The 18,547-nt window shown below is 43.9% G+C and overlaps 1 protein-coding gene across 2 annotated transcripts in view; it reads right to left on the bottom strand.

Moving 5' to 3' along the window:
* znf423 (zinc finger protein 423) overlaps nt 1-18,547 on the bottom strand; it is a 169,530-nt gene that overhangs the window by 67,754 nt on the left and 83,229 nt on the right. The window contains exons 17-19 of one of the 2 annotated variants that reach the window (XM_054775407.1): nt 18,100-18,310; nt 16,044-16,128; nt 9,554-9,574 (exon numbers count right to left, since the gene is read on the bottom strand). In XM_054775407.1, the coding sequence (XP_054631382.1) occupies nt 9,554-9,574; nt 16,044-16,128; nt 18,100-18,310 (317 nt within the window). The remainder of the gene's footprint in view (nt 1-9,553; nt 9,575-16,043; nt 16,129-18,099; nt 18,311-18,547) is intronic. The other variant, XM_054775408.1, reaches the window with a different exon arrangement.

Genomic DNA, 18,547 nt, shown 5'->3' with positions numbered 1-18,547 from the left:
AATGAAGCCCCGGTAGTGACGAAGAGCAGCAGGGAGCAGCGCGGATCGCCGAAGACAAGTGTGCATGAGCCTTCGTCACAATGTGTGTGTACGTTTCGCGCGAGTGTGCGTCTCCGGCGGGATAATTATGGTGCTCCTCGGCAGCTGAGCGTGCCAGATGTACTGGGAGACGGAGGAGGTGGGGGAGGAGAGCGAAGGAGGAGGAGGAGAAGAGGGAACCAGCACCAGGGGCGATGCAGCAGGGAGCGTACAGAGTGTTACGTGAATACATGTGTACACACGTTGTGTTGCAATGCACTGACGTGTGTCCGTGTGTGTCTAGCTGGGAAAGACTCGCAGCATTATGTGTGCATAAGAGAGCATCCCAGCGTGTGTATTTCCAGATGGATGTCCATGTTTGTACACACTAATGCACGAGTGATGAGCGTGTGCATGTCTGCTGGCATGGACACTTTTGTTTCTTGCCATCCACCATTAGCATGCTGGATCTGTCACAAATGAGGATCTCTCATCCTGGACAAATGCAAGGATGAAAGGGGATAGACAACATGAGACGGGAAATTGGTTGCTGGTAAAAGAGATCTGGACTTAAGTCTCGGGACGGAGCTCTTACAAAACTAATTAATCAGTCCTGGGATGGACTAGACTCCTTCGTCCCTGCCTGAATCTAAATTCTTCAACACACCAAGACATTGGTCACGTGTGTGATTCCAAATGGGTTTGATGACTGTTTGTCCTCATTCCAGCGTGACTGCCCCCGTGACCATTGGCAAAGTTTCCGTGACTGGAATTCCACGGCTCCACTCTATTAGGTTTTTTCAAAAATAAGTTAATAAATCATGCTGTTTTATGGTTGAATAAAGTCTATTGTTAGTCAAAACATGCAGCATGCATATTTAAGCACATTTTACTGTACGTTGCTGTTACTAAATTAAGCATTACGCGACTGTGTCATCTAGAGCGGTGGTCCCCAACCCCCGTGGTTCATTTGGTACCGGGCCACTCAGAAAGAAAAAATAATTTCCATTATTTCATTTTTTTTATGTTTTATTTTGAAAAGTGGCCGGATTCTCTCTGTTACATCCGTCTCACTTGACCATGTCCATTGTGGGTGTGCTAACTTTCTCTCGCTGCACAGATAGACTACTACTGTATTTTTACCATTTTTCTTTCACCTCATATTTGGTGTCAAATGCTGATACTATGTGGGAATGCATAAACGTAAGTTTTGATGACTTATTGACTGCTAATGTGCACATTTGTCTGAAGTTAATTCATGCTAGCACACTGCCTTTTCCCACACACGTCAAACTGCCATGTAATCATCTCTCTGGAAACACTTGGCTGGAACTTGAACTGGTGGATGGTGGGTCTGCATTCATTTTGTGCTTTTAATTTGATCTCATTCATGTCTTAGTTTTACACAATACATAATAAATAAGATAAATTACATCGCTGTAATGTACGAACCCCCGCTCCGGTCCGCAGGAGATTTGTGGGAACACGAGCCGGTCCGTGTATCAAAAAAGGTTGGGGACCAGTGATCTAGAGCCACCCCACCCTGAAAGTGATTCGGTCAAATAAGAAGCCCCAACCACCACTAGCTAATGGTTATAAGAAAACAAAGACTTTACATGTAAAATGTCATAAAAGGGAGATTGCATACATGGATGTATTCAGGAAAGTCACCTGCATTAAAGCAACCACACAACGGAAGCTGAAAGAAAAGAAAGAAAAGAGAAACAGCAAACATCAGCTTGGAAGAGCAGAAGAGAAAGTAAGAGATTTTCTTCTTTGGTTGGCTTTGTCACCTCGCTCACCCGAGGGGCCAAGAGCAAAGCACCTTGGGAAATTACTGAAACCAGAACGCATTGATTTATCCTGGATGGTGTGTGCGTGTGTGTGTGTGTCTGTGTGTGTGTTACACAAGGCCTGAACGGCAATAAAGGGAACAGCCTGGTCGACATCTGCTTAGAGACAACAGATAAGAGCATCAATGTATACTGTTTTTCTTTTTCCCACCGACTCCATCCTGCAATCTCCTGCACGCTGCTGTGTAATTAAGAACCAAAGAAGACCCCCTTCAACCGCTCCCAGCATGGCACTGCATTCCACTTCCTGCTGTGCCGGTGCCGCTCTTTTCTTCTTCCTCTCTTTATGGGAACGACAGTATTTTATGTAGCTTGCCTTGAGCCTAATTCTGAAAGGGACTGTTTTGAATCAACAGTTTGTTTGCATCTAATCATTACTCTAGCTCACTCGAGTATCTGTTAATCCATCCACTTTCGAATGGTTGTTGGAAAACGGTGCACGTGCCCTGTGATTGGATGGCCATCAGTCTAGGGTGTACCTCGCCTCTCAAGCAAAGTCAGCTGGGATAGGCTCCAGCTCACAGGCAGCTCACCCTAATGAGGATGAGTGCTATAAAAACAAGAATGAATGTGCGGATGTTTGTTCGCTCCATTTCTGTCGGTCTGGCACTACCCAGCCATCACTCTGTTGGTTCGACCACGGCTAGCTAGCAAGGTGACCCCGGCCGGTGTGAGTGTGCATGTCTAGTTGTGGGTCTGCAGTTACAGGCTTGCATGTGTGTGTGTGTGCATGTGTGCACAATCCCTGTAATTAACACCAGCCATTTAATGAAGTCCAGCTGCTCAGCAAGAGTGGAGTGCCAGCCAAAATCTGCCACAAATCACTCTCCTCCTATGTCTGTGCTATCCATCTCGCCCCTCCTCGTTCAGCTTCACGTGCTTGAAGACGCTTCTCTTCTTCTTTGATTGGATAAGTCACTTATTTTAGTGTTTATGTCAAATTGTAGTTTGTGGGCTTGTTCGTTCATCTGTAAGTTACAGAACAAGCACAAAACCTCAGGGGGCGGTGGCACATGTGCCGATGCATACTCTATATCAGGGGTGTCCAGACTTTTTCCACTGAGGGCCACATAGCGAAAAATGGAAGCATGCATGGGCCACTTTGATATTTTGGAAAGCAACACATGTAGATATGCTAAGAAGTTTCATGTATTTAAATAAAGTAAGACTTTTGAAAGCAAACATCGCTTTTCGCAACGAGCAGCAGGTGCCACTGTGGTCCCTTGCCCCCCCATCTAAAAAAGTATGCAAAGTGGCTCCATTTTGTTGACAAAAAACTCAACATCAAAAAGAGTAACAGAATTAAGTACATTTGGACAGGTAGTAGGAAACATATTTGCTTTTATGTGTCATAGCCAATAATCCAATTCCGTCAGTCCCACAAATAGTCCAGTAATGCTAAACAACATGGCAGCACCACGCAGTCCTTTCTTTCAATAAAACAAAACCTAAAATGCATTTCAATGTTACAGCCGTCCCTCGTTTATCTCGTTTAACTGGTTCCAGCCCCAACCACGATCGGTGAATTTTTGCGAAGTAGGATTCGATATTAACAAATAGAATATGATCGCAGTTAGAGCCCTGTAGACATGAAATAACTATAGTCACCTGTATAGTCATGTTACCTAATATAGTAGACATGATAAACATAAGTCACTGTTAGCATTGGAACAGCAACTTGCTGTAGTATCGCAAACGTAATGTGGGTCGATCGCGTGGCATTAAAACCATCAGCCTGCTATCCATCCTCACTATGGGGTTTGTCACTCACTTGATATGCAAAACAGCCAGTCTAAAATGCATCTGCCATACACAGACACAATACACACACTCCGACAATACTGCACGCCTGCTTTACACCACATCGTGCACTGCTTATGCGCAGGATACGGGATCTCTGAAGTGAAACACGAGACGGCCGCTACCGAGCTAACTAGTTAGCCTCCAATTTATTTATCAGGAACTTAAAACTATGTTTTGATACTGATTGGGGAAGGAGGACACAGTAAGAAGCCAAAAACGGATCAAGGATCAATTCAATGGCTGCAAGTTAAGGTAAAGTAATGTAAAGAAATGGCTCGTCAATGTAACATTACTGCCGCCCGATGACCAGGCCATTTAAACCTGTTTGAACCATATTAGAGCCCTGTAGACATGAGGTAACACCCCTATAGTCACCTTTACACGGCATATGACTCGTCTTTCAATGTTTTTTGACTAATAATAAGCCATAGTCAACCACATCATCATTGATGAATTAACTATTTTTTAAAAACCCACAATAGATCGAGGGAGTAGCTGCGATGTAGCAAGGGACGACTGTACACAGAGAATTGAGACCGGATGGCGTTTTCCCATCATAACAAGCGCATGTTCCTTTAAAAGGCAGAGCCTAAATGTGCAATCGCACAGAGGCAGATTCTCTTGCACACACACGCACGCACACTTGCTCACCACCAACTGGGACAGATGTGCCTGTCACATGAGAAAATGAACTCAAAATAGTTAGCGAATTAAGCAGCGAGTTAATTGTTGCTTGGCCTCTGTTTATGAAGCGCAGAAAGGCAAAACGCCGTGTTTGTCATGTGACAATTAGCAAGCAGAGGAGGATAACAGCGTCAGTGCGTGTGTGCAGTTGTTGTTCGCAGCTGTTGCAGCCACACCTGGACGGGTTGAGTAAACAGCGAGGATGCAAAGGAGGACTGCAGGTACAGCAGGCTGCACCGTGAGTACAGTAAAGTATACTGTAGCTACGCAAACACACACACAGCGCAAACAAAGACATCACTCACACAAGGCACAACACTTCTACATGCAAGTAAAACGGGGCTATTTGTACAAATATCCTCTCAGGTGGAACATGCGCACACTCCCGTTCCTTCGCACGTGACACACGGCCGTGTACTCCGCTGACTGCACTGCTTGTGTCTCTCCTGTCTATTTGTCAGTGTGTCCTATTAGGTTTCCAAACAGCTTGTAATGACTGCTAATAAACAGAAGAAGAAAGAAGTAAATCAAGCGAGAAGATGACAAAATGAGCTCTCGGGGGTGGGGGTGGGAGTGGAGGGGGCCCTCCATGCTCCCAGTTTTCAAAAACACAATAGCGCACACACACATAAACCGCACGATTACAATTCAGCATAGGTGTTAACACATGGTTCACATTTCCATCTCAATATAGACGTTCCAAAGGAATTGCACTGGCTTTCATTTCACACACTGATACTCCACGTATGGCCAAGTCCATCGCAGCAAACCTCTGATTTTTCTGAATGTCTTTTACAATTCTCTCCTTCATCTAGCCCTCTGTGATCCTTTCCTTCCGGTCCCTCGCCCCTCCATCACCGCTCCCTCCCTCCCTTTGGTGTCACGGCTCGGTGGCTCCAGGTGGCGAGGGAAGGAGGGAGGAAGGGACGTTGGGAAGGAAGGATAGATGATGGAGGGAGGGATGAAAGACACAGTGAAGGGGGGGTGGGCTGTCATATGTTCCCAAGTTCAAACCATGACAGTACAGACCAGCACACGACATCCCTGAAGAAAAAAAGCATGTTTTGTCCTCATCCATCCCCGCTTGCCTGATGTATGACACCACTGTACATATCATCACATGAATTTAGAGCTGCAGCAATTCATCCATTATCCAATTAATCAGCAACTATCGCAGCATTCGATTAATTATTTTTGGATTTAAAAATATAAATATCCTCTGATTTCAGCATTTCAAATGGGAATATTTTTTATTTCCTTCGTCATCCATTGCAGTGGACCTACGATCCACTCGTTTCTGTTGTGCTGCGAACCAAACAGCTAACTGTTTGTGTTTGGTTCACATTGACTTGGTCGATTACTCGATTCATAAAAAAAATAAGCTTCTGATGAATCGGCTAAGAAAACAGTCATTGTTGGCGGCCCTAAATGATGCTCACGCAACACAAAGCAACGCTTCCCTCGCTCACAGTGCAATAGCACATGTGGAGCGTGCAATATAACTGCACCACTCTGATACACCACCATTTCACACAAATGCACAACCCCCCAGACATGCTGAAAAAAGCCGAAGAAAAACGGCAACACACTTACTGAGTTAATCATGTCTGTTTACGGTTTGGCGTTCCAATTCCTGAGAACTTTAAAGGAAAACTGCTCGTTTTTTGGACTTTTGCCCATCAACCACAATCATTATGTGAGACGTCTTTCTCTTTTCTGTGCGCTCTAAAGATATAAAAACAGATAAAAAGAAACAGGTAACTAATGAACGTAATGGGACAAACCTATGCTGCCTACACAGCCCGCGATTAAAACACCTCCAAAAACCTTCAACAATGTTGACGGCACAGTTCTTCAGCATTACCGGAACTTCCTTCCTGAGTGCATTGATTTCAAATAGCAACATAGAAAGTAACGCATCACCTAGCGTTAACTTTTCCGAAAACAAAATCACAGCAGCAGTAGCGACAGCTCCAATATGTAGCGTTACTAGCGTTGGTAGTGGCTTGAGGCATTGTGAGCGCGGCGCTTCAGTGAGTGTGTGGCGAAGCTAGTCACTAGCCGGCTAGTAGCTAGCTGGTGTGGTGTGGCGAGGTGTCACTATGCCAGTAACATAGTTCTTCAGCGTAACAACGTTAATAATAATAATAATAATAATAATGTAGTCATAGCTTGGTTAATATGTTAATGGTTAATACGTCACATGATATGTAGATGGAGCATTATTGGCTCTTTTTGTAGGTTTTTTTTCAGAAGGCTTTATAGGTGGAATAGTTACTTCCTATTACGTGCATTCTCAGCTAAATCTTATTTGTTTTTATATTTTTATAATGCAAAGAGAAAGACATATGTGTTCATGTGTCACATAAGGATTTTGGATGATGAATCCCAAAAAGTGCAATTTCCTTTTCTGTAAATTTTGTACATGTAAAAACTTGGATGTGTTCAAAGTTCCGATGCCACTGAAAATGAATGCAAACACCACAGCTAGCAGTGTGTGGTATTGAGTGCAGCAGCGAGTGCAATTGGGGGTCACTGTGTGTAAAAAAAAAAAAAAAAAAAAAAAAAGCTTTTAATGCCCATCTTTATAGAAACAACAACTGATTTAAACGGACCCCACAGAGACTACAAGTCATTTCCTGTGGTGCCCCAAACTCCCTCAGACTGGACGCTTATGCCTATGATGGGATTATTCATGTTCCTTAAGTACCTTTTTTTCCTCCCAGTTTCATAAGACTTCGGTAAGCTTTGACACACTTGCTGTTGAGGGCAACATTGGAAATCTCCCCCATGCTTGTTGTGATATCAATTTCGACTAAGACGGGTGAGCCAAAGTGTTTTCTTAAGTAGAGAGCATTAGTGAAGTCACACACCAAGAGGAAAAAGGGCCAGATTAGTCTGGGGCTTATTAGTTCAGGTGCAGCAGGGCAGAAGAAAACAGCATTGTTGCTATCCTGTGGCAAAGACACACACACACACACACACACATACACAAATGGCTCGTGCACCACATTATCCACCTCCTTTCACTCTAAAAGCTTCTTATTCGCCTCATTAAGTCTTCAGCGACACAAAGTAAGCAGGCCAGACCTTGCCTATCAGGACACTCAGAAGAATATAGTGTGGAGAGTATTCATGCACGATTGTCAAAGTAAGGTGATGTGCAGGGGACAGCGAAGCACACCAGCTCAGCCTGACCCTTAGAGACAGCCGCTTAGACTGCCTGACGAGTGCAGTCACTTCACCGCAGGCGGAGAATAACCTGCTTGGTTTATTTGAGGGCTCACTCGAAAAAAGGTAAGTTTGTTTTGGGTTGAAGGCCAAAGGTGGCATCCTACTGAAAGCAGTCAGTCATGAACAAACCCCAGAGTTACGAGTCATTAGGCGCATCAGCGGAACAGGATTAGCCGATGTTAATGGACCACGGTTTTCGAATGCCGCAGTTTTCGGGGTTTTCGCCAAAAATCTTGGGATGCCATACAATATTGCGCGTGATAAACTAGTCTGTTTGCCCCGTACCGTATCATTCCATGGAAGTACTCACTTGCGAGTACCAGCAATGTGATAAAGAATGCGTATTCTTGAAAAAACTAATCGCAACGTATGAAGATGGCGTCCGCCTGGCCGATCTAGCCAGGATGTACGGGAAGCTCCATCCTGGCGAAGAAAAAAGAAACAAAGGACGCTAATGTTGTGCGAGAGGTAACGATGTTAACGAAACAGGGATCATACAAAAATGGAGGATGTTGAAAAGTTGTTTCTTCGCCAACAAGAGCCTTCAGTAAATGTCAAAATTATTTTTATTATCATTTATTATTATTTTGCATAGTTTCTACTAGGGATGCTCCGATCAGGGTTTTACGCTGCCAACTCCGATACCGATCATCCATGAGTGAAATTGTGCGATACCGATCACACAGATTAAGTGTGCATTTTTAAACATACTATTGGCTACATGATATGAAAAAAGGAGCCACAAAATCACCTTCATTCACACAGCTTGAAACTCAGTGTCCTCCGCCACCGACAAAGGCCGGCCACAAATCCAACCACTTTTCGGGTCATCCGCCTTAGACCTCCGACTGCCACGCACATACGGGCGAGTGTCCAGCGTTAACTGTCATTAACTGTCGCCCGACCGATGATCCCATCGCAAGCCTCGAAAACTCACCACACCCCAAGTGCATTTTGTGTGGCATGTTTTGCAGGGTGCAAATCTTATATCACTCTCACAAAGTGTCCCACAAGTCCCACACGGCAGAAATGATTGCGTTGGGTTTGGCACGCCTGCGCAGTGAGAGGGAAAGTGGAGGGATACGCTCGCCACAGGCTGCATGCTGCAGTAGTGCGAGCCACAGATGATCGGCGTTGAAAGGCGTTTATCGGCATATGCCGATCATGTGCTTTTTCACGGAAATCGGCCGATTTTGACCGGTGGCCGATCGATCGGCGCATCACCTGTTTCTACACGTAAAATTATAATGATTCTCTATGCGGTGTTTTTTTTTGCTCTGCACTGTTGAGTGTCTAGAACACCTTAATTGGATTTACATGATTTCTTGTGGGAGAAAATTGCTTTGTTTTTTATGGGACCTGACAATTTGAGGACTTACTCAAACAAAGGCAAGGCTTTTTCGGTTTAAGGCCAAATGTGGCATCACACTGAAAGTAGCCAGTTCGTTCCGGGCCACAACAGCACATCAACACGATGTGATTAGAGAATGCCAGTGGACGATATGAACGAAAACGCTCATCGTGAAGACACATCGTTAGCTGTCTCTTTTCACTCATTTCGATCCAGGTGAGTGGACACACACAACATATGTGTCTGTGCGAGTGTGTGGTTGGGTGCATGAAGTGGGAGGAACAATGAAGCATGCAGCTGGGATCGGGAGAGTGAACAGTGGAGGATTAATTGTGCCAAAATGTGGCCATAAGGCGTCTATGTAGCATAACCCCTCTCCATGTGTTGATGTTTTTAATGACACATTGTCTCTTATGGAGAAAATTCAGTCTCGCTGCAATGCTCGACTTTCCAGATTGTTTCCCACATCATGCAGTGTGGTCGGTGTACCATACTGTAACTGTGCATAACAAGTCATAAAATATGTGGTTTCAATGGGATGCGGATGGGCGGGCAGTGAGACAGCGTGCTTGCTGCCTTGCTCAGAGGGTGAGACAGAAAGGGGACAAACCTTGCCGACAGGTGGGCTCTTCTACAGGCCGTCCCGATGGCAGGTGGGGTTGGGGAGAGCGGAGGAGAGAATGGGTACGGTTAGTAATACGCATTGGGAAGGTCGTGTGTGTCAGTGGGGGGTGGAGACACAGGTTTTTAATCACGATGTGTGTTTTAAGGCCTGGTCTTCCACCTACATGACGGGAACATTTACACACTGTCATCTACATTTTAGACAAAAATAACAACAACAAAAACCAATACAGTGGAACCCTTTTATGACATGACTCAATTTGGCTCACTCGCGTCAACATAAGAGGTTGTCGACGTAACCATATTTACTTGTGACTTTCACCAGGGACAAAGTATTTTTCAATCTTTGGCAGTTTCCTGACATCCTTTTCCCCCCATTTGTGCAACATTTAAATGTGGAAAGTTCCCTCCCTGCTGCCCTTCCCACCTATTTGAGTATCCTTTACATATTATCCAGTACAGGTGTCAAATCGGTACTTTTGAAACAGTGCCAGCGCTTAAATCGAACCGAACCAGCACTTTAAAAATGGAAAACGTGCAAATGCTGTCCAAAAATAATGTCTTTTTTCTTTTTAGGGAATTTTGTGACATGCAAGGTGAACATAATAGTCATGTAAATACTTCAATAATATAAATAAAATGACAACTAAGTAATAAATTCACCAATATGAAATAAAATCCACAACAAATTCATATCACGGCAAAACCAGCAGCAATACTCACAGTCACAGAGAAGGTGCAAAAAAGTTCCAAAGATTTTACCGTACTTCAAGAAGAAGCAGAAATTGATCATTGATACCCAATTCTGCCGACCCGCTTGTGTGGACGTTCAGAATTACAGTGTTCGTGAATGCACCTTGCTCGCTGTCAGTGTGACTGATGGATAATGTGTGTTGGTGTGGAGTTTACCGTGTTGGAACTGAGCGCTGCTGTTAGCGTGTTAAGGTCGCCAACATAGTTTAAAAACAGCGTCCGACTCTGTGTGCCTCTGTGGGGACGCTGCCTTACTTGCACGACAAGAGCACCTTCAAGCACTTGTTGCAGGTGGCTGAGTCTGCATTCATTTAGCACCAAAATGAGGCACCGATAGCTTTTAATTTTTTGGTCCGATTACTACCGTTTGCATGCGTTTTGATATGCATCGCTACTGCACCCCTTCTTAACTCATTCAATATCAAAGATGTATTAATCAACTTTTATAAACCCGAACGCCCGATCTCAAAGACGTATTTATACATCTTTCATGTTTTTTGCACAAGAGGCAAAAAGAGGCGATGACACAACTGCACACTAATGGATGTCTCTTTTAGAGCAGTTTTAAGCCATAAAAATGGCCACAAGGTGGCAGAAGTGCATTTGATAAGAGCTCGGCATGGATCATTTGCATGTAAAAACACACTCGACAGCAAGGAGGAAGTGGAAGAGCGTGGAGGAGTGTAGCGTGCACAAGGTTGCACATTGTAGGGAAATTTGAACGCATGCACACGCAAACACTTTTGCGCATGCATGGACGTGTGCTCACAAATGTGCACACACAGTTTAGGTCCAAATGTGAAAATTGTAAATAGTTCATGGCATTGCATTTGCAAATGAATGATCTTGACGTAAAAAAAAAAAACTTTTTTTGTGTTTATGTTGTGGTATAGTCAAAGTGAAAGTTATGCTTGAAATTTATCTTTTCGCAAAAAGCTTTTCTAGTGGAGAACTGCCATTTTCTTGAAACTTACGTATGTTCTCCCACTGATTACTAAAGACCAGAAAAGGGTAGAAACAAACCTTTTTTTTCCTGTTTATACATCCGTAGAACTCAATATTCTGCGTGCTTTGAAAGATCAGTCAAAATCGTTCACAATGGCCGACACTGAAGGGGTTACTTGCGCTTTCAACCAGAAAGAAAAAAAGCACACTACTGACCACAAACAGTATATTCTAATTGGTGACTCGTGCTGACTACAGCCGGCGGAAGGGTGAGAACGCATGTTGCTCAGTATGTGGTCACAGAGTGCATGCTTGGAGCAGATATGACGACATGTTCAGCTTGTTTATCAGAGAGAAAGAGAGAGAGGAGGAGCAAATATTACGAGTGTGTGTCTACATGTGTTTGTGAGGTCAGGCCTCCTGCTGTGAAATTTAGACTGAGGTGATTAGTGAGACACTAATGGCCGCATGCAACACTCTGAATACGGTGGTGGTTTGTGTGTGTGTGGGTATGTGTCAAAAAAAAGTTCAAATATCACAAACACTAGAAAAACCCACACTCAGTGATGAACCCACTATTTTAAAGCTCCATGATTGCTACGTAGTTCCTGCTTATATGACAAAATGTTCATTATTTCCCAAGATTTAAAAAATATGGTCGTATCCTGGATATGCACATTTTAAGACATCTACAAGGAAATACAGGCGGTCCTCCTCGACTGTAATGTAAATGTAATTTTGGTCTGTGAATACAAGACTCACGTGAGAACTAACGTCACGGCACAAGAGTGCATCGTGCTGGGCGGAGGAATACAGTGTGTGTCATTGCTTATTCCCAGGGCTGTCAAAAATAGCACGTTAACAGTGGTGACTAAGTTACTGCATTTCATTAATTACGTTACATTTTTTTGTGCATCATGTCAACCCACACCTCTGTTATGATGGCAGACGCAGGCATAGTGTAGTGTCCCCACAGTCTGACGCTCTTTTAGAACTTTATCCTGACCTCAACACATCAACAGAGTTCCAATTCCAGCGCCATATACTGTATGTATCTGCAACTCACAAACAAGTCTCTAGTCCTCCTCGGAACCACGCTTCCTCATCGTCACTAGACCACCGCGACGCGCATTCAGGGACACTCCGAAAATCACAACGTCTTTTTTATGCACGTATGTGTGGTCTAAATAAACAAAGACAGAGCAAAACAACAAGTGGATATTCTTTTCACTCACCAACGTAACTCTTGCTGCTGAAGTCAAGGTGCTGCATTTAAGTATGCTCAGAAATCCCAGAAAATACATCTACACTCAGAACATGTGAATTCAACCTAAATTACTTGGTGTCTTTGAACGCAACTCCTCATGGCTCGGTTAAAAGTGTGATTCAAATGTTCTGCTACCTTCAAAGAGGCTGGTGTTAGGCAAACACATTTTCAGACGTGCGTGGTTTCTTTTAGCTTGAGTTTTCATTTGGAGCTGGTAATAGAAATATAATATACAAATATATATAATTGTGTCCTGTCATTTATCTTTTTGTTCATAAAATACAGTAAAAACTGGCATAGTTGCAATTGGTGATTAATCATGACATCACGTTTTAATAATTTGACAGCCCTTTTATTAGTTAACATTTTACACTGCATTGTGTCTCCAAGCTGTAGTGCGCTAAAGAGAAGGAAAATCACCATGGAAATGAAAATTCACATCTTGTGCTCCCAAACGTTTGACTGTCGCGACTATCATTGAAGATGACTGAATGCTTAGGAATGCTCGGGGGTCATGGATTCTGTGCGCTGTTACAAGGAGGTTATCCTTCCAGGCTAGCCTAGGATGAAGGTAGAAGGCCTGCAAGACGAAAAGTGACGAGTTGTTGTTTTTTATTACAATGTCATTTAATTCTCGTATTGGATCTTTTCAATACTGCATTTTATATGTCCTTTATATGTCCTTGGCGTGTGCTCTGTACAGTGTGAGCGACGTAGGAGTTCATTCACGCATCATTTAGGTGTAAGTCCTCGATTTCCATCACAATCTTGGAACGCAACTCTCATAACCTGAGGACCACCTGGAGGTTTTTCACAGGTGGCCGTGCAGTTATCCTAAGTAGCAAACAAATAAACAACCTAATAAAAGCCTCACTGGTGAACAGGATAAAGCAAGAGTTTCAAGTAACAACACAGGGCTTTTAAACAACAAAACTTAATTGAGTTAATTATTTTTCTGGATTTAATTTGAAATTACCTTGAGAGAATATGTTCTATTCATGTCCACGTATTTGCCTGCTGCTGGCTTGAGCCCAAAAGCTGCCATACAAGTCACACTTGTTGCTGTAAACATTCCTCTCAAGACAAGGCACGCTGGCCCTTTCTTCCTCTATCGGCCCGAATGCTGTCTCTCCTTCTCGTTATCTGACAGCGTAATTAACAAGGCCGTGGGGGGCATCATGTATTACCCAAGGAGCAATGTGACAGTCACATTTACGGGACTTGATCGTCTTCTCTCCACAGCAAGTCAGACCTGTTCTGCGATAAATGACAATGACAACAAGGCTATATAACTTTTAAAAAAGTGTGTACATTCATGAGTTTCACACTTTTAGACAATAACAATCTGGCTTTGCTCATCTTGTGAGAGGGAAAGCATACATCCTCCATGAAGTTTCCCTCAGACTCCAAGAGATAGCGTTCATCTGTTTCTTATTAGCCTTTATAATGTAGAGCATTTAAATACACAATTAGGATTCTTTGAATTACATCCACTTCACTTACAGTATATAAATGTAAGTGACAGCGAGCAGGGAGAAGGGAACAAAAAAAACAAAAAAACAAGGGTGTCAACGAGGAAAAAATGAAAGACGGAAAATAATATGAACATCTTTTGATCTTCTATGGAATGTAATAATAGGAAGAGGGCACGCTTTCAAAAATAATCTGCCTCAATTTCATAATTACTCTGTGCAAGGCTTTCACACAATTAGCATGTTAATTAACCCAAAACTGCTATGCCCGTGTGTGCGTGTGTGTGTGTGTGCGTGTGTGCGCGTGTGTGTGTAAAAATGCGGGACTTTAATGAAAGTGGATCAAATAGGAAGGAAAAGTGCATGATAACTGCCCAGGATGGTAAGATAAGGAAAGTGTCATAGGATCAAAGTGGGGAAACTTTGCTCTAAAGTAAAGTGTCAAACATATTTGATAGATTTCCATCCATCTAGCCATCCATCTTCCACCGCTTGTCCGACGTCGGGTCGCAGAGACAGCAGCCTAAGCAGGGAAGCCCAGACTTCTCTCTCGTCCAGCTCTGCCCAGCGGATCCCGAGGTGTTCCCAGGCCAGTTTAGAGACAGAGTCCCTCCAATGTGTCCAGGGATTCCCCCGAGGTCTTCTACTAGTCGGACGTGCCCTGAACACCTCCCCAGGGAGGCGTACGGGAGGCATCCTGACCAGATGCCCAAGCCACCTCATCTGGCTCCTCTCAATGCGAAGGAGCAGCGCTTCTACTCAGAGTTTCTCCTGGATGACAGTGCTTCTCACCTTACCTCTAAGGAAAACTCATTTTGGCTACTTGTCCTTTCGGTCACTATCCAAAGCACATGATCATAGGTAGGAACATAGATCCATCGGTAAATTGAGAGCTTTGCCTTCTGCTTCTTCACCACAATGGACCGATCCAGAGTCCGCATCACTGCAGACACCGCACCAAGCCGCCTGTCGACCTCGCCTTCCATCCTTCCCTCACTCGTGAACAAGACCCCAAGCTACTTAAACTTTGGGGCAGGATCTCATCCCCGACCCGGAGATGGCACTCCACCCTTATCAGGGCGAGAACCATGGACTCGGACTTGGAGGTGCTGATTCTCATCCTGGACGCTTCAGTGAGAGTTGGAGGTCACGGCTCGATGAAGCCAGCAGGACCACATCATCTGCAAAAAGCAGAGACCCAATCCTGCAGCCACCAAACTGGATCCAATCAAATCTCTGGCTGTGCCTACAAATTCTGTCCATAAAAGTAAAAAAAAACTGAATCGGTGACAAAGCGCAGCCCTGCCGGAGTCCAACCCTCCCTGGAAACGGGTCTGACTTATTGCCGGCAATGCGAACCAAACACTGATACCGATCATACAGGGAACAAACAGCCTAAATTAACTGGTCCGACACCCCATACTCCCGGAGTGCTCCCCACAGAAATGTGATATATTTAATATATTTAATAGTGTAAAAGTTGAGCGATGCCGCATACAAACAAACTGTTTCTTTCTCGCGCCTTCTCACAGACTTCTCTGTAAGTCCACCTCGTTAATCTCCAAGACGACAGAGAAGCTGAGGCAGCAAAGTAGCAGCAAGAGAGGAAAACTGTCTTCATCAGTAAGGGTAAGTTCTTAAAAAGATAGACTTGCCTACACAGGAAGTTTTCACATCAACACAAGCACTCATTGTGCTTCATTAATGTATTGAGCTTCCCTTACCACATCAGATGTTCGTTAATGCAAAAGATAGCTGTCTTTAATACACTGATGGCTTTCAGTAACACACAAATTCAAATAACTCTAAAGCTACACTGAAGCACTGAGCCGCGTGTGTGCGTGCGTGCGTGTGTGTGTGTGTGTGTGTGTAGCTGCTGAATGAGTGGGGATCCTTTTTGACCACAACAGGAAGGTAGGCATTTCATCGTCATTAGGAGGGACTGATAATACGTAGAAATAGACACCTTTGAGCATGCACGCAAACACACACACTCAAAATAACCTTGACAGAGAGAGAAGTGGCTGTGGCTCACTCACCAATCATGTGATTCGCAACATGAATCTGGATCTCCCGCTCAGTCTCAAACGTCATTTGGCACTTAATACATTGGTAGGTCTTTTTCTGTGAGAGACGGAAACAACGTTTTCAGGTGAATTTGGGTAAATAGTTCAAAATGCAAAGTCTAGTATGTAAATAAAATTAAACAGTAAAAGCCACACTATCAGCCATGGGCTGGTGTTTTCAGACAACACACGCAAACGGTGAAAAATGAAGTACTTGAGATGCTCATAAAAATGTCTATTTTGGCACTCTCACACAAACCAAGAGGAGGTCATCAAACCAAACGCCTCCCTCGCTCACAGTGCAACCAAAAATAACACAAGTAACATGTGGAACACACACGGACTTACACACTAGTATACGTGCACAATAATTCTCAGGGCATTGAATCGATCGCAAGCGGACTGTTCGGGTTGTCACCTCTCATCCGAGCAGGTTTCATCAGCTCACGCTCAATGACTAGCTGGGACACACACCAGTCACACTAGATAGGACAGCTCTAGTCTGAGAACTTGGCACAAGATCCAATCTATTTATCCTCTAAAGGACACCACCTCCCTCCCAATGCTGTCCTTTCATCCCTTCCTAAAAGATTCTGTCATTTAGCCTCGAACAAATTAACAGGGAACAGCCACCTTGGTTTCAGGTGGGTCCATCACCATCATTACATCTGAATGGAAGTCTAGTCTAGTCTGACTGCTGTGTGTCCCACCTAGTCTTTGACCAAGAAACTGATGCTCGGATGAGAGGCAAAACATATTCTAAGACAAGCTGAACAGTCCAGTTGCGAGCAATTCAAAGCCCGGAGAATACCATGACTTGGATGAATGAGAATATTCACAGCAGTGCAAAAAGAATACCATTTCATACTGATTTAAACCCGCAAGGCATGCTGGAAAGCCCACGCAAACACCCTTCCCAGCATGCCTTGCAGGTATAAATTAGTATGAAATAGTCCCGTTTCGCATGTACTGTATATTTGTGTGTAAGCGTCTATTATGATACCCGCATAGTGAGACTCCTGTTGGCTTGTGATGAGTGAGTAAGGGTGTACACATCAAGCTGATTCATTGCATATAAAGAACACCTCCTCAAGCAAACTGACCTTTGCCTCTGACTACTCTTTCAAGCTTTACAATGCAGGGTAAATGAGATGGGTGTTCTACCAATAAATGGCGGAATTATGGCGATTATAAGCTCAAAATGGTTTTCCCACAATTAAAAAAAAAAATAGCGTTTTGATCAAAAACACAAATATGGGGGGGGATCCACTGTAGGCCTACAATAAGTGGTAGCATAACAGAATGAATTGAACGTGTTATGCCTTTCATTTGCAAGAGTAATTTACTCACACATAATAAAATATTAAAGGTTAAAGCAATGAATGTTAAACATCCCGTCATCTGACAGAGCCGTAAATATACATTAAAAAGTGAGAGAAACAAAGGCAAAAAGAAGCAAAGGGCCTGTTTATTCATTCATTGCACACAGTGATCACTCAAGCACAAACACATAAATACACAAAGGCCCAAATACCGCTGTCTCTTTGCTGTTACACCTTGCATGCGCACATACGCACGCATGCACACACACACACACACACACGCACACACGCACACACACACACACAAACACACACACAAACACACAGGGACAAATCCTAGATGGTCGTCACTGTGCTGTCAAACTAGTAGAAACAAAAGGTACGCGTAAGATAGAGGGTCCCTGAAAACTGCCTCCAACACACACACACACAATGAATTACACACTCAAACACAAACACGCGGCAGGTCCCAGGGAGCCTGACTGTCAATATCAAGTAGCGCGCACAGCTCCCTTCATGCCACAGCACACCCCAGCCGCAGGACCCAATGGGTAACCCCCCCACCCCATCACACATGTACGCAAGATGCATAGAAGAGCAGCAGCAGTTGCAAATGTTTAGACATCGTCTCCATTTTTAAGTTGGATGTTTTTACATGAGGCAACCGAGTTGCCAGAAATAACACTTTTTATCTCATTTGATCTCACCTTTGGAGCAGGTGAAGCCTCTGCCTTCTTCCCAACTGAGCTTTCAGGGCTGACCTCGGGATGATCCGTCTGGACATGACTCTCCAAGTCCTCCAGGCTTTCAAACTTCACTCCACACTCGGGACACCTGAGCCCGGACACAGGTTTCTCCCCCTGCGTGTCTCCTGGTGTGAGAGCTCCTCCTTGGTTGGGGCTCTGGCCATTAGTGCCCCTGAGGGTATTGAATATTGTGGGTTTGTTTTTTGTTTTTGTTTTAATATGCATGCATATATGCATTAAATCTTACTGCATGTGGTACGACCCTGCAACTTTGACAATCTTAGATAACAGAGCCTATGATAGACTCAAATCAAATATATAAGATCACACATTGTCTGAGGCTGGTTTGGACGTATTCCCTGAAACGCCTTTGGAGAATGTTTATGGTAGAAAATTTCAATACACAGGC

The sequence above is a fragment of the Dunckerocampus dactyliophorus genome, chromosome 5 (assembly GCF_027744805.1).
Source record: "Dunckerocampus dactyliophorus isolate RoL2022-P2 chromosome 5, RoL_Ddac_1.1, whole genome shotgun sequence".
NCBI lineage: Eukaryota > Metazoa > Chordata > Actinopteri > Syngnathiformes > Syngnathidae > Dunckerocampus > Dunckerocampus dactyliophorus.
This window is presented reverse-complemented; position numbering and strand designations above follow the sequence as displayed.